This window comes from Gracilinanus agilis, chromosome 2 (genome assembly GCF_016433145.1).
Source record: "Gracilinanus agilis isolate LMUSP501 chromosome 2, AgileGrace, whole genome shotgun sequence".
Lineage (NCBI taxonomy): Eukaryota > Metazoa > Chordata > Mammalia > Didelphimorphia > Didelphidae > Gracilinanus > Gracilinanus agilis.
Window position 1 is genome coordinate 392,270,965 of NC_058131.1, and position 10,375 is coordinate 392,281,339.

Below are 10,375 nucleotides of genomic sequence, written 5' to 3' on the forward strand. Positions count from 1 at the left end.
ACTTCACAGCTGGACCCAAGTCTTTAAGGGGGAGGGGCCTTGATCTATTCTCTACAGCTTGGATTCTCAGGCTGGGGGAGCTGCCCCCTCAGCACCCTCCGGGCATAGAACTCGATAGTTTCTCTCTCTTTTCTACACAGACTTACCCTAGCGGAGGCAAGGCAAAGAAAGTAATTTTGGAGTCACTTTCCTTTCTCTTAAGAGGTGAGGGAGCGCCTGGGAGGCGCGGTGGTCCTGTAGCCTTGAGCTCCCAGCGGCCGTGACCTTGGCCCTGCTTCAGAAGCTGAGCCGCCGCTGGCCTGGGGGCAGCATGGCGGTGTCAGCTCTTACCGGCTTCTCGCTGGTCAGCCTCCTCAGCTTCGGCTACCTTTCGTGGGACTGGGTCAAGCCGGGCCACCAGGCTGATGGGCCTCGGGCCTCTGGGGACAAACCTCCCCCGTCTCCCTCGCAGTCCGGGTCTTCATCTCCGCCTCATATCATCTTCATCCTCACTGATGACCAGGGCTACCACGATGTGGGCTACCACGGTTCAGACATCCAGACCCCGACCTTGGACCGACTGGCCGCCGAGGGTGTAAAGCTAGAGAACTATTACATTCAACCCATCTGTACCCCTTCTCGAAGTCAGCTCCTCACTGGCAGGTGAGTAGTCTGGTTTTCTGCACTGATCACAATGGGCCCAGGGAAGACCTTCCTCACCAAGCGTTTGCTCTACCTTTGCTGGCCTTTCTCTCTTTAAAGGTGCATTCCCTAGTCACCTCCAGGCTCTTCTTTTAAAGTGCAAATATCCTTAGAAGGAGGAGGAGGCATATATTAATTTGCCCACACTTCCATGTGAATGAATGTAGAATTATATAGATTAAAGTTTGCAAAGTGTTTTATGGTGCATTATCTCATCTGAGTCTCACGACAACCCTCAGAGGTAAGTACTTACTATATAGGTCTCTCCATTTTATTGAAAAGAGAGACTCAGTCACTTGCTGGTAGTCACACAGCTATGAAGTATTCTGGTACAGGTAGTGATTTGAACATAGGACTTGGCTCCATTTCTATTATTCTTTCCACTAAACCACTGAACAGCAGATCTGGAGGGACCCTTAGAAGTAGGAAGGGATCTTAGAAGAGACTATTAGAGCTGGAAAGGACTTTTTGGTGAATTAGCTCCCCTCATTTTAGAGATTTATTCAACTTCACACAGATATTTAGTAGTAGAGACAAAATGAAGTCACAGAATCTTAGAGCTGGAGAAGATTTTAGAAGTCATCTAAGATTCTAATCACCCTGTACAGGCAGAACAAGAATACTACCTATCACATGCCAGCTTTTGATAGAACCTTTCCAGCAGCTAGGAGCACAATGCCTCAAAAGGCTTCTTATTCTGTTCCCCCATAGCTCTAATTGTTAGCAGGCTCTTTCTTATGCTTGTTTGATTGATTGATTATGGGAAGCAGAAATCTGCCTGTCTGTCACTTCCACCCACTGGCCTTAGTTCTGTCTTCTGGAGTTAGAACAAAGTTAATCCTTCATCCATACCAAAAAAGCAAAAACAAAAACAAACAAAAAACAAAACAAAACAAAACAAAAAACATTTGAAGAGGGCCCTCGAAGCCTTCTCTTCTCCAGACTAAAAATCCCCAATTGAATTCCTTTAACCATTGGTCATGTGGCATGGATTCCAATCACCTCACCATTCTGGTTATCCTCTTCTGAACTTGTTCCAGTTTGTCAATATCCATCCTAAAATGTGGTGCCCAGAACTGGACAAAATTCTTCAGATGGGGTTTGGCTAGGATAGAAGAAAGTAGGACTATCACTTCCTTTGATCTTGACACTGTGCTTCCATTCATGCTGTCTGTGATCACATTAGTTATTTTTGGCAATCAAGTAACACTGTTGACTCATATTGAACTTGTGGTCAACCAATATTCCCAGGTCTTTCTTATATGAGTGACTCTTTAGTTAGATCTATTTAATTTAGAAGCTGTGCAAATGAATTTTTGAGCCGAAGTGCAGGACTTTACATTTATTCAATTCAATTCAATAAACATTCATCAAGAGCCTGCTATGTATAAAGTGCTGTGCTAGGCGCTGTACATCTGAAGACAAAACAAACTTCATTATATTCCTCTAGCATTCATTTATCTCCTTCCTTCTTTCCTTCTTTCCTTCTTTCCTTCCTTCCTTCCTTCCTTCCTTCCTTCCTTCCTTCCTTCCTTCCTTCCATGGCATAATTTCTTTGTTAAATTATTTTTTAAAAATGGAGGGAGTAGAATTGCTCATCAGCTCCAGGAAGGGGGAGGGAGAAGGGGAGGGAATGAACATGAATCATGTAACCATGGGAAAAAACCCCCAACAAACAAATAAATATTTTTTTTTGGTGGAGGGAAAAAAGGGGTAGCCAAGGGGATTGACCCCTTTCTAGTCCAATGCTGTCAAGAGGTGGAGATTTCAAGGCTCAGGAAGTCAGTCAGTTAACAGTCAGTCAGTTAACAAATAACTGACTGACTTCCTGAGCCTTGTAATACAAACCCTCTGTGTGCCAGGCATTGTGCTAAGCACTGATGATGCAAAGAAAACCAAGAATGAAGTAGAAGGGAATTTGAAGGTGAGATGAAAGGATTTTGAGAAATAAGTAGATCTGGATTTAGGAGATCTGCTGGGATGGGAAGACTCTGAGGCTTGGGGAGAGGAGTGATCTGCTGGGAGTTCAGGGGTGGGACAAGAAGAGGAAAGGCCAGGTAGTGGGATGGATGGCTAAGGATAACAGTGGAGAAGGATGTTAAGGAGAGTAAAATGGGGGTACAGTTCAGGAGAGGATATGGGATCATAAGGAGACTGATGAAGGGTGCTTGCATTTATTCCTCCCTACTCCATCTCCAGACTCCACTGAGGCTTCTTCAGCTTGGATACAGCTCCAATCAACCCCTATTTTTCTGTTTTTTGCTTCTTGGGAATTGCTTCATCTTATCCCCAGCTGTTCTGGTCATTTGTCCTCTTCTCCCTTTTCCTCCCTCATCCTTTTCTTCCTTTGCCACTTCTTTGTTTTTCATATCCTCCTTCATTTTATTTCTTCTCTCTCAGGCCCTTGGGGCTGAACTGGACTGCATTTCACACACAGACATACAGACCCAGGCATACCCAAGGCTTTGAAAGAGACAGGATTTCATCCTTGGAAGTACTTTCTCCTCTGTCATGGATTAAACTCCCTCTCTGTCTTAGTAGATCTGTTATGGCTGAACAACTCCTGATTCTCTGGTCTCTCCAATCTTATCTAGCTTACTGCCAGGATAGTCACGCACAATCATGTGTGTATAACCTTTCCAGCAGCACTTGGAAGAAAGCACCTGTGCGCTCTCTCTCTCTCTGTCTCTCTCTCTCTCTCTCTGTCTCTCTCTCTCTCTCTCTGTCTCTCTCTCTCTCTCTCTCTCTCTCTCTCTCTCTCTCTTTTTAACTTACTTTCTGTCTTAGTGACAACTCTTAGACAGATGGGCAAGAGCTAGGCAATTGGGGTTAAATGACTTGACCAGGGTCTTGCATAGCTAGGAAATGTCCATAGTCAAATCTGAACCCAGAACTTCCTGTCTTCACTCTTGACTCTTTGTCCACTGAGCCATCTTGCTGCCCCCAAATGTAAACTTATTGTAGAGATCATTACATTCTTTGCACTTGTATTCTCAGAACTTGGTAACACTACCTAGCATCTAGTAGGCCCTTAATGAATACTTGTTGACTGACATGACAGTATAATAGAATAGAACACGATATGTAACATAATTGACAGATGTAGTCAATGGAGGACTGACTTTGGAGTCAGGAAGAACTAGGTTCAAATTCTGATCCATGTGACCATGGTTAAGCCATCCATCCTCTTAGTGTCCCCAGAAGGTCCATTAAGACTATGGTTTATGGACAACTTGCCAATCTGTAGCAGTTGAGGAATCGGGTAGGGGGGTAGGGTTGTACAGTGGGAATTCCCCAAATGAATAAAATATGAAAAATCTTGACCCCAAAAAACCCAACCTAAAACAAAGTAATAATATAATAGAGGCAGTATGGAGTAGGATAGAGGGCTGGTAGTGATTTTGAAAGACCTTTAGTTCTAACACTGATTTTGGTATATTTTGGATGTGTGAGCCTAGGCAAAAAATTTTTTTGAACCCTTAGTTTCTGGCTTAGTGACAACTCTAAGATAGAAGAGCAAGGCTTGGACAATTGGGGTTACACGACTTGCCCAGGGCCATATTAGCTCGGAAGTATCTGAGACCAAATTTGAACCCATGTCTTCCCAATTCCAGCCCTGGCTCTCTATCCACTAAGCTGACCCTCCATGTTTTTCTAAAATTAACCTATTCATTGTTTTGGCACAGTAGTATTCCATCACAAACATATACCACAACTTGTTTATCCATTCCCCAACTGATGGGCATACCTTTAATTTCCAGTTTTTTTCTCTCCTCAAAGAGAGCTGCTGTAAATATTTTAGAAATATAGGTTCTTTTCCTTTTTCTCTGATCATCCTGGGAAACAGGACTAGTAATGATATTTCTGGGGCAAAGGATATATATATATATATACCTTTTTATAACTCTTTAGGCATAATTCCAGATTGCTTTCCAGAATGGTTGGATCATTTCACAGTTCTACCAACAATGTATTAGTATCCCCATTTTCCCACATCCCCTCCAACATTTGTCATTTTGCTCTTTTTTCTTTTTAGCCAATCTGATAAGTGTAAGATGATACCTCAGAGTTGTTTTAATTTGCATTTCTCTAATCAATAATGATTTAAAGCATTTTTCATATGTATATCTATCTATCTATCTTTGATTAATTCATCTGAAAACTGCATTTTCATATCCTTTGACCATTTATCAATTGGGGAATGATTCATAGTCTTATAAATTTGACAAAGTCTTCTACATACTTGAGACATGAGACCTTTATTGGAGAAACTGCCTATAAAATGTTTTTCCGTATACATTCTTATCCTACTTTCTTGCACACACAAACACACACACACACACACATTATATATATGCCTGCTTTGTACAAATGACTCTGGGTTATCTTAGACTATCCTGGTGGAGAGCAAGTTAAGGCAAATCACCCTATGCTGGAAAGCCTTTCAGCATGGATTTGATAATAGATGCTCTATCTGTCCTCTGAGACTCCATCTGGCTAAGTTCAGAGAGGCTCATTACCTAACTGGCTATAGGTGGTCAATCCCCACCGATAGAACTGTGGATTATTGATTATAAGTATTATAGTTATTATATATTATTTCCTTTAATTGACTCCAGAGGGTAGAAGGACACTGCTTTATTATCTCCCATAACACTTACCATGAGACATTTCATATAGAAGGTGTTTAAATATTGATATATTTTTTAGTATCACCTTCATTCTAAATATATTCCTCACCCTTCCTCCTCTCCAGTAAGTTATTCTTTATAACAAAAAATTAAAAAAGAAGCAATTCAGAAAAAACAACCCATTTATCAACTGTGTTTAATAATATGTACAACATTCTATACCCATAGTCCTCCACCTTTGCAAAGAAGGGAGGGAACTGACATAATAGCACTTAAGTGTTTGCTGAATGAATAAGAGGACGTAGCCTAAACTGGAACTCATTGGGATGAGTAACATTTCCAGGGTTTGCCAAGGCCTGTCTCAAAGAGATGAGGCTACTGGAAAGGAAAGGTCAAAGGGCTCAGGCTACTACTTTTCCCCTCTCCCCAAAAGCACCACTCCCTCCTCTATCTCATTCTTCTCATCTGGAAGGAAATTTAGAACAGATAGTACCAAAGCTGGAAAAGACCTTAGAATATGGAAAAGAAGAGCATGAAAGGTCATTAAAACAGTATATGTCCGAACTAAAAAGGACTTTGGAACACAGAATGTCAGAACTGGAAGAGAACTTAGTCAACCCACCTTAATTTATTTTTTAATCAAACTCCCTTAGTTTACTAATGGGGGATTTACCTAGGCTAATCCCCTCATTTTACAGATGGGGAAACTCATCTAGGTGGTATAGTGGATACAACACCAGGCCTTGAATCAGGAAGACTCATCTTCCTGAGTTCAAATCTGGCCAGAGACACTTCCTAGCTATGTGAACTGGGCAAGTCATTTAACCCTGTTTGCCTCAGTTGCCCATCTGTAAAATGAGTTGGAGAACAAAATGGCAAATCCATTTAGGATCTTTGCCAAGAAAACCCCAAACAGGGTCACAAAGAGTCAGACATGACTGAAGTGACTAAACAACAATAACAAAGCCAGTATCAGAGTGAGCTAGTTAGTGTTACAGCTATGATTAGGTCCCAGGTTTCCTGACTTCCTGTTTAGTAGTCTTTTCACTGTACCAGGCTTTCCTTCTTTTGTATTTAGGGAGGAAAATTATTAGAATGTAAGCTTCTTGAAAACAGGGACTATCTTGCCTTTCTATTTGTGTTCCTAGCTAAATTAAGCACATAGAAATGCTTAGTAATGATGATGACAACAATAGCTAGCATTTGTATAACATTTTAAGTTTTACAAATATTATCTTATTTTGTCCTCACAACAACTCTTGGGGATAGGGGCTATTATTATCCCCATTTTACAGAAGAGAAAATAGAAGCAGAGATTAAGTGACTTACTCAGGGTCATGCAGGTGGGGTCTGAGACCAGTTTTGAACTAACCTTGATCCGGCACTCTATCGATTGGGTATTAAGCTTTTATAAATTCTTAATAAAATTTCATTCATTCATTTATTCCACCTTCAGGTTCTGAGGTGAGCAAAGGAGAAGTCCAATTCATGTTAATATATTCCTGTTTTACCTTTCTCCCCCTCTTCGCTTCCTTCTGCCAACCAGGTACCAGATCCACACAGGACTGCAGCACTCCATCATCCGCCCTCGTCAGCCCAGCTGCCTGCCCCTCGACCAGGTGACGCTGCCACAAAAACTGCAGGAGGTGGGTTACTCCACTCACATGGTGGGCAAGTGGCATTTAGGCTTCTATAAGAAGGCATGTCTGCCCACACGCCGTGGCTTTGATACCTTCTTGGGCTCGCTGACGGGCAACGTGGACTACTACACATATGACAACTGCGACGGGCCCGGTGTGTGTGGCTATGACCTTCATGAGGGGGAGAGCGTGGCGTGGGAGCAGAGTGGCCAGTACTCCACCCTGCTGTATGCCCAGCGTGCCAGCCAAATCCTGGCTAACCACAGTCCCCGCCAGCCCCTGTTCCTCTACGTAGCCTTCCAGGCTGTGCACACGCCGTTGCAGTCCCCCCGGGAGTACCTGTACCGCTACCGGACCATGGGCAATGTGGCTCGGCGCAAATACGCCGCCATGGTGACCTGCATGGATGAGGCCGTGCGCAATATCACGTGGGCCCTGAAACGTTATGGCTACTACGACAATAGCGTCATTATCTTCTCTACTGATAATGGTGGCCAGACCTTCTCCGGAGGGAGCAACTGGCCCCTGCGGGGCCGCAAGGGCACCTATTGGGAGGGCGGTGTGCGCGGCATCGGCTTCGTTCACAGCCCCCTGCTCAAGAGGAAGAGGAGGACGAGCCGGGCGCTGGTGCATATCACAGACTGGTACCCTACGCTGGTGACGCTGGCTGGGGGCAGCGTGTCAGAGGCGGAGGGGCTGGATGGCTACGACGTATGGCCGGCCATTAGCGAGGGTCAGGTTTCCCCTCGCGTGGAGATCCTCCACAACATTGACCCTCTCTACAACCACGCCAAGCACGGCTCCCTCGAAGGTGGTTTCGGCATTTGGAATACGGCCGTCCAGGCTTCAATTCGAGTTGGTGAATGGAAACTGCTGACGGGGGACCCTGGCTACAGCGACTGGATCCCCCCACAGACTCTGGCCAACTTCCCGGGCAGCTGGTGGAACCTGGAGCGGTTGGCGGATGGCACCCGCCAGTCCGTGTGGCTCTTCAACATCAGCGCTGACCCTTACGAACGAGAGGATCTGGCGGCCCAAAGACCGGATGTGGTCCGTTCCTTGTTGGCCCGGCTGGTGTATTACAACCGGACAGCCATCCCTGTGCGCTACCCCGCTGAGAACCCTCGAGCCCACCCTGATTTCAATGGGGGTGCCTGGGGCCCGTGGGTTAGTGAAGAGGAGGAGGAAGAGGAAGAAGAAGAGGAAGAGGAAGAGGCCAGGGAAGGGAGGGGCCGGGCTTCTCGCCGGGGTAGAAAGAAGTGCAAAATCTGTAAGCTTCGTTCTTTCTTCCGTAAGCTCAACACCAGGCTGATGTCCAACCGCATCTGACTCGGAGCAGGCTCGGGGTGCGCTCTCTAGTTCCAGCTCTTCTACCAGGGCTTCTTTTGGCTGGTGTCCCTTCACGACCGGGAAATCCTTAGACAAGAGACTGTTGGTTATCTGACCACCTGCGTTCTCTTAGAGAAAAATGGAAGCTTGCTCAGCTGGTTGGGGCAGGGGAGGGTGTGCTATGCCCTGAAAGGGAACTGGACACATTCCGCGAAGGGGAATATCCCTTAGGCTCAGGGCTGGGATGACACAACCTGATGGGTGGTGATACTTCCCGATTTGTTCCATTTCCTAACAATCCTCTTGGAACTCAGCAGCAGAGATTGAGGGCTGGGGGTGTGGGTTCAGGACCTGCCTCGGAGCCACTTATATCCCACCTTGTACCACCCTAGGCTGCACTTGGAGGGAGAATTGGGGGGTTTCCTCTGTGCCCACCTCCCTGGCCCCACCCAAATGAAGGTTCCCCCCCCCCCCCCCCCGCCCGCTCTTGCAGATGAGAGCAAGGCTGGTGCCGACAGAGGGCGTGGAAGAGTAGGGAGAATATGGGGAAAGCGACCATGCCTACATAGGTGAATGACCACTGGGCTTGCTTGCTGCAGGAGGTCTTGTGTATGGGGAGGGAAGTTGTATTTGGTGGCCTCTATCATCTCTTAAGAATCTATGAGTCTAAGATTTGGGAGCTCCCTTCATCCAGCCAGCCGCGGGCAAATGGAGTGCTGGTGGCAGCAATGGCCTCGAGGGACTCTTAGTGACTGGCAGGGGCAAACCTGCAGGTCAATTAGCATTTATTAAGCACCTACTGTGTACCAGGCAGTGGACTAAGTGAATGATTGTGAACCCATATGAGCACAAATACAGGTTGGATCATTGTGTAAGTGAGTGTAAATATGGTCAGGTGTAGTCGCTGATACTGATACATGCATGTGTCATGCACATCTGTTCAGTGTCTGGCTGGGGATGGGGGGGTCTGGGAGTGGCAGTGGGAGAGAGTATGTGCATGCATGTGTGCACACAGGGGTGAACATATGTGTGCACATCCACACGTGTACTCACACCCCCCCCTGAGGTGCGGGCACGAGGGGCGTGGGGGTTAAGAGCCTCTAATGTACAGTGCGTTTTCATTCTGCACAGCCTGTTCTGTGTTTCTCCCTCTAGGTTCCAGTCGGTGCCGCATGTGTAGGCGATGGCTCTGCTGTGAATTTTGAAAATAGTTATTTTTGTCTCTGGCAAATGAGGCCTGTTAGGACTTGTCAGCTCAGGGATGAGCTGCAGGGGGTGGGGGGGAGGGGTTTTGCTGTCACAAAATCACATTCACTTAGAGCCGGACATGGAAGGATTTGACACAGGCTAGGGGCCAGGGGCTGAGGGAAGTAGAGAGAGGGCAGCCCGAAGAGGCCCAAAGAGGATGGGGAGAGAGCCAGAGGGGCCCCTCCTCTTCCCTCCCCTTCCATCTTCTTTCCCCTAAAGTGAAGCCTTAGATTAGCTTTGCCCCAGGGCTGGGAGGATGAGCTGAAGGATCTGGATCTAAGAAAATTTTTTTCACCTGGGGCAAAGACTGGTATTTTTTAGGGGCTGCTGTGTGTGTCAGCACAGTCAGTTGTCCAACCATGGCACCATGGGTACAGTCTCTGGAGGTGGGAAGGCTCTCCTGGGGTACTGGGGAGGAGCACGGTGATGATGGGATCTTGAGAGTGGCTGCTTGTGGCTCCAAGAGGAGAGGGTCACTCTGGGGAGTCAGGGGGGCTGTTCTGTTTAGACCAGCCCCACAAGGGCCCCTAACTGCTCTGGACCGCTCTGGCCAGCTTGCCTTTTTCTGAAACCTCACTGGTTTATTCTGAACTTGCTAAGCTTTCACAATGTTGTTAATGTGCCTCAGAAGGGTACAGGCCCAATAAAACCTGGATGACCAACCCTACTCTTCTGTTCTTACAGTCTGTCCCCCCCCCTTAATAGTGTCCCCCTCCTTGCCCTCAGGAAGAGCAAGTGACAGCAGTATTGTCCTAATGGCCACTGTTACCTACCTCTAATCCTATGGGAAGAGTCCAAATCCAAGGAGCACCAGCCACATGTAAATCATTAAACTATGTATGTCCT

The 10,375-nt window shown here is 46.4% G+C and overlaps 1 protein-coding gene across 1 annotated transcript; it reads left to right on the plus strand.

Moving 5' to 3' along the window:
• The first annotated feature begins 310 nt into the window (after positions 1–310).
• On the plus strand, positions 311–9,113 carry ARSI (arylsulfatase family member I). Its single transcript, XM_044661794.1, has 2 exons — positions 311–642; positions 6,859–9,113. Exons 1-2 carry the CDS (start codon positions 311–313, stop codon positions 8,279–8,281), a joined length of 1,755 nt encoding a protein of 584 aa, XP_044517729.1. The 3' UTR covers positions 8,282–9,113.
• The last annotated feature ends 1,262 nt before the right edge of the window (positions 9,114–10,375 follow it).

Bases quoted from the DNA above. Each gene is read 5' to 3' on its own strand.
- ARSI (XM_044661794.1), top strand. From the start codon at position 311: ATGGCGGTGTCAGCTCTTACCGGCTTCTCGCTGGTCAGCCTCCTCAGC. The intron at 643-6,858 runs GTGAGTAGTCTG...TCTGCCAACCAG, and splicing joins AGTCAGCTCCTCACTGGCAG to GTACCAGATCCACACAGGAC.